At 51.6% G+C, this 4,954-nt stretch overlaps 1 protein-coding gene across 2 annotated transcripts in view; it reads left to right on the forward strand.

Moving 5' to 3' along the window:
* LOC113205797 (uncharacterized) overlaps positions 1 to 1,689 on the forward strand; it is a 59,821-nt gene extending 58,132 nt beyond the window's left edge. For both annotated transcript variants that reach the window (XM_052267547.1, XM_052267549.1), the window contains one exon: positions 184 to 1,689. In XM_052267547.1, the coding sequence (XP_052123507.1) occupies positions 187 to 1,623 (1,437 nt within the window). In that variant the 5' untranslated portion in view covers positions 184 to 186 and the 3' untranslated portion in view covers positions 1,624 to 1,689. The remainder of the gene's footprint in view (positions 1 to 183) is intronic.
* Positions 1,690 to 4,954: the final 3,265 nt, after the last annotated feature.

Consider the following 4,954-nt stretch of genomic DNA (forward strand, 5'->3'; position numbering starts at 1 on the left):
CTTCCACCCCTACCCCGCTCAGTCGCCTCGAGCGCGGCCCAAAACTTACGCATACTACGGATACTCCGCACTCCGCAAACGAGTTAAACTGCCTAATTAAGTTAAAAAACATTCATCCTCATAATTTTCTTACACTCCTCGTGAGCGGTAGGGTTAATATTGTTTATTTTCGGTCTCTCACAGAACATGGAGCGGCTGCCGGACAATGCGATGGTCAATGTGATTCAGTACTTGGACCTGACGGACCTCTTCACCTGCCGCCTCGTGTGCAAGAGGATCGGGGCCGTGGCCGTTCATCCTGACGTTTGGCGAGACCGACCCGGCGGCCGACGTGAATGGTGGAAGGAATGCGTTTGCCCGGTGCTGCGCGTGGCGCCTTGTTCGGATTCCTTGAACATCAACATCAGCGACTACTGCGGCGAGAACAAGACGTTTTGTTCCCAACTGCTGTTAGCCCTGACCAGGTGTGCTGCCAGAACCGTTGCGGTGTCGGTGAACGTAAGTGAGCGCGGGGCCGTCGCACTAGCTTCTCTATTTATCCGACGCCAAGAGGAGCTCGGTCGCCTACGGGCTGTTCAGATAGAGTTAGACGAGGAAGACGAGAACGGGGACGATGCCTCCGTGCTGTTGGCGACAGTAGCGTCGATGCCCGACCTGAAAAGGCTCGTAGTTGCGGGTATCACAGCGAGTAAACCAAGTCTGGTTTCGCTCTACTTCACCTCGGCGTCCCTAGAATACTTCGAGTGTGAACTTCGTCCAGAGTCAGCATCGTTCTGCGCCTTAGTGATAGCGGCGAACGCCAATGCACTAAAAGAGGTTGTTCTCGTTGGCAAGAGCGACAGCTGCTCCAAGTTGACCTCGTTGGCGCCTCTTCTGGCAGGCTTGCCCAATCTGCGGAGGCTGCGCTGCCGTATGCTCCCCGGGCTGGGGGTTGTGGCGGACTCCGCGTCGCTGAGAGAGCTTACCCTCGACGTGCGGCCCGAAGACCAGCCTAGCGCCAGCGGGGCCGCGGCGCTCCTCTCCGGCGCCAACCAGCTGCGGGCGGTCACCTTGGACTACACACTCGCACCCTGCGACCTCGACCTAGGCGTGAGCTTGGTGCTAGCCTTGGGCGCGTCCGGACAGTCCGCCGTCGAGTCGCTGACCTTCCTTAACAGTGAGTTGAACGACGAACTGCCCCAAGCGCAGCCGCTGCTCGCCGCTCTGCCTTACCTGCCGGCCCTGCGGCACCTGCAGGTGGGTGTACTGACAGAAGCGCTGCTGCTGGGCATCAGTCCAGCGTCAGCCCCAGCGCTGCAAACCCTCTCGGTGCGCCGTCCGTCGTTGGATTTCGAATGGCACAGGTATAACGATCGTATTTCTGATTCGCTCGATACCGTTACGTGTTGTAAACACCATGCCTGCGTTCACTCCTGGCTGCACATCGACGCTGTTAACACACTGCTGTCCGTAAATCCCTCGCTCCAGCTTCTTATACCTACTTACTCTTACTATTATTGTGGATTGCTAAATAGTTGTGTGGCGTGTCGACAGGGCTGCCACCCGAAACTGAGGGATTGCAAAGATGATCAAAATCTGAAGTTAACTCAAAATATGCTTGTCCCTCGAAACATTCCCCTATGAAATTGATTGTTACAATGTTTGTGTCACCTTGGTTTCCCGCTGTTATATTCTTTGTAAGTCTTCAATCGTGAAATATATATTACATTCATTTAGTAAAGTTATTATGCGTTTTGTATTTCATACACCACCATGATTTTCTCCAGCTGATACAAATGACGCCGACACCGACTGTTAGATGGAAACTTAAAAGAAGCTTGGGGGAGCGGGGAGGGTTGCAATTTGCAAGGTAGCTGCAAGGTACTGTTGACTGCTATGGAATTGGTAACCCACAAGCACACACACGCCCACACTCATTAACTGCGGAAGCTGCGCTGCCGTATACTCCCTGGGCTGGAGGCCGTGGCTGACTCCGAGTCGCTGAGGGAGCTTAGCCTCGCAGTGCTGCCTGAAGATCAACCTGCCGAACGCGGGGCCGCGGCGCTCCTTTCCCGCGCCCTACGGCTGCGCGCGGTCACCCTGGACTACCAAACCGCAGCCCGCGACGTCACTGACGTGGGCGTGAGCTTGGTGCTGGCCTTGGCCGCGTCCGGGCGGTCCGCCGTCGAGTCGCTGACCATCCGTAACGGTGGGTTGGACGAGGACCTGCCCCAAGCGCAGCCGCTGCTCGCCGCCCTGCCTTTCCTGCCGGCCCTGCGACACCTGGAGGTGCGTGCATCACCAGACGCACTGCTGCTGGGCATGAGTCCAGCGTCAGCCCCGGCACTGCAAACCCTCACGCTGCACGGTCCGACGTGGGAGCTGTTGCAGAGGCTGGGCAGTTTGCGCCGTATTTGCGCTCACTCCTGGCTGCACAACGACGCTGTTAACACGTTGCTCTACGTGAACCCCACGCTCCAGCTTCTTGTGCCCAGCGACGGTGGCTTTTATTGTAAAGACGCGAAGTGTTTTGCGTGTCGAGAGGGTTGCCACCCGAAACTAAGGGATTGCAAAGCTGATCGCAATCTGAAGTTAACTAAAAAGATGCTCCTTCCTCGAAATATTCCCCGATGAGACTGTTTCAAAACAATGTGTTGCATTTACTTGGTTTTTTGCTATCTTGATTGACCCTTGGTTTTCACTATTGCATTCTCTGTATGTCTTCAATCCTGAATTGTATATAATATTCATTCAGTATAATTATTTAGAGTTTTATCTCGCACATCAACGAAGCTTAGTGGAGCTGGCAACTCCGTTTGGTGGAAGGGTGGGCCTTCTTGTACGTTGTAAGAGGGTAGGAACACATTTCTGGTGAGAACCTGCTCGCTCCCGGTCTCGCGCCGTCCTGTTCCAGTCGAGTAGTTTGTGCCCTCCCATAGATCCCTCTGGTCCCCCCCCCCCCCCCCTCTCCTACATCCCTCAAAACGCCCCAATCTTTATCTCCCGCACGCATCACCCTCCCTCGCGACAGGAACACCGTCTGCTCCACGCCTCACCCCCTCCACCGTCCTCCCACACACAATACTGCTTGTTTTCTCCCCCCCCCCCTTCCCTTCCTTTTCGTTCAGTTCCGCGCAAGAGAGAGAGAGGGGGGGGGGAGTTGTTTCGCACGCGCCGTTATCAGTGGCGGCGCAGGCCATTTCCAAAGTGATGATAGTCTTGTTTGCTTCTCGTTTGCATTCCGCCGCCCGTCGGTGGCGCTGCACGCTGCACGCGTCGCTGGCCCCCGCTGCACTGACACATGTCAGTGAGGGATATTTATTGTACATTTAAAAGTATGGCAAATTTTTGCGCGTCCGTGGTATGTGCCCTCTATGTACAGGGCGCTCCGAGGGGGTAATCACTTCAGAAAGAAGGTGTACACATTTCTATAAAATTTAAAGTGAAAGTGACAGAAAGTTGACTGAAAGTGGCAAAAACTGAAAGAAAATGTGGACAAAAGTGACTAATTGTGTGTTGATAAGATCAAAAATGAATAAAATAGAGGGGATAAAGGCATAGAAATGAAGAAAACTTTGTAAAACTGTGAAAAATTAAAGGAAAGTGGAAAAGTGAAAAGTTGAGGTGTACGCATTTTCTCGTAGTGATTACCCCCTCAGGGCGCTCCTTGCTGAAAAACGCAATCCTTTTTATTGCCAGTATAATACAGAAACAAGTATGCATTATTTACGTGCCATTTCAAAGGGGATTCCTGCGTCACCTCTAATTGTCGGAAAGCCAATCGTGCACCGCGGATTTTTTACTCGTTCTTTACCACCACCTGCACCTACTCAGTGGTAGAAGAACGAGTATTGATCTCAGTGCGATGTCACGCGTAACGCTAATCATTCTCGCGGTACAGAATATGTACATTTATGATACTTATACCATTCGAAACTGGAAATGCTGGAGGCGTGACCAACAATGGAACTTTTTTCAAGTTTGACACTACTTTTTGGAGAACTCTTAACAAATTTCGCCGGTTTTCGTTCTAAGTCGATAGACCCCGCCGCACAACGAATCTTCATCTTGAAACACAAAGCGCATTCAGACATGACAATACTACCATTCGAAACTTCATCTGCTAGTATTGCTGGAAGCAATGAAGATTTTTTTCAGTCTAATAGCAATATTTTGAGAACTCTTAACAGATTTCACAAGTTTTCAGTCTAAGTCCCGTCCGCTGGTAAATGGCGGCTCTAAATTCATATTCTTATCGGTTTTCACGGAACGCGCGTCTTTTTGAAAGCGCCGACTTTTGCAACAATGCTCTTGTGAACTGAAGGGAATGCCCAATAATGTCCAGAATAGCGTCATCAGTGATAAAATCGTGAAATAGTTAGAAATATCAGTTAAATGACCATCAGCATTTCCAGTTTCATATGGCACATGTTTAGTAATAATATATATTCTCAAAGAAACGTGACACATGCTGACAGGACAAAACTCGTTGATTCTACAACCATGTAAAGTAACTCAGAACTGAAAGGGTCTCTGTAAAGAACGAGTCTCAGTATTCACACAAAATTAATTTTGTGTTTCCTTTCCTTCTTGTTTTTTCTTTTGAGGGTTTCGAACACCCTTACGATTAGTACATTCGTCCGATCGTTCAAAATGCATGCAAGCGGTACGGTTGACTCTCATTCTCCGCTCTATCATTCGCAGTCCCATCGAAGGGCCATGGCGTTCCCTTTTTTCACCATCACATTCACATTGCTCCTTTGTGCTGGACCTGTAGGGAAAGAGGGAGGGAGGTGCTAGAGAGGGGGCAGAGAGAGAGAGAGAGAGAAGGTCGACAGAGCTGCGTCGCGTCGTCGGCACGGTCCCCTGGCAGTCGTTGCGGGGCCCGACACGCCTCGCTTACGCACCTCAAAATCGGTGCGGCCACCCCAACCCCGCCCCACCTTGCCCCAGCACGACCCCGCACCACCTCGCC

The sequence above is a fragment of the Frankliniella occidentalis genome, unplaced genomic scaffold (assembly GCF_000697945.3).
Source record: "Frankliniella occidentalis isolate FOCC.00 unplaced genomic scaffold, Focc_3.1 Scaffold54, whole genome shotgun sequence".
NCBI classification, from domain to species: domain Eukaryota; kingdom Metazoa; phylum Arthropoda; class Insecta; order Thysanoptera; family Thripidae; genus Frankliniella; species Frankliniella occidentalis.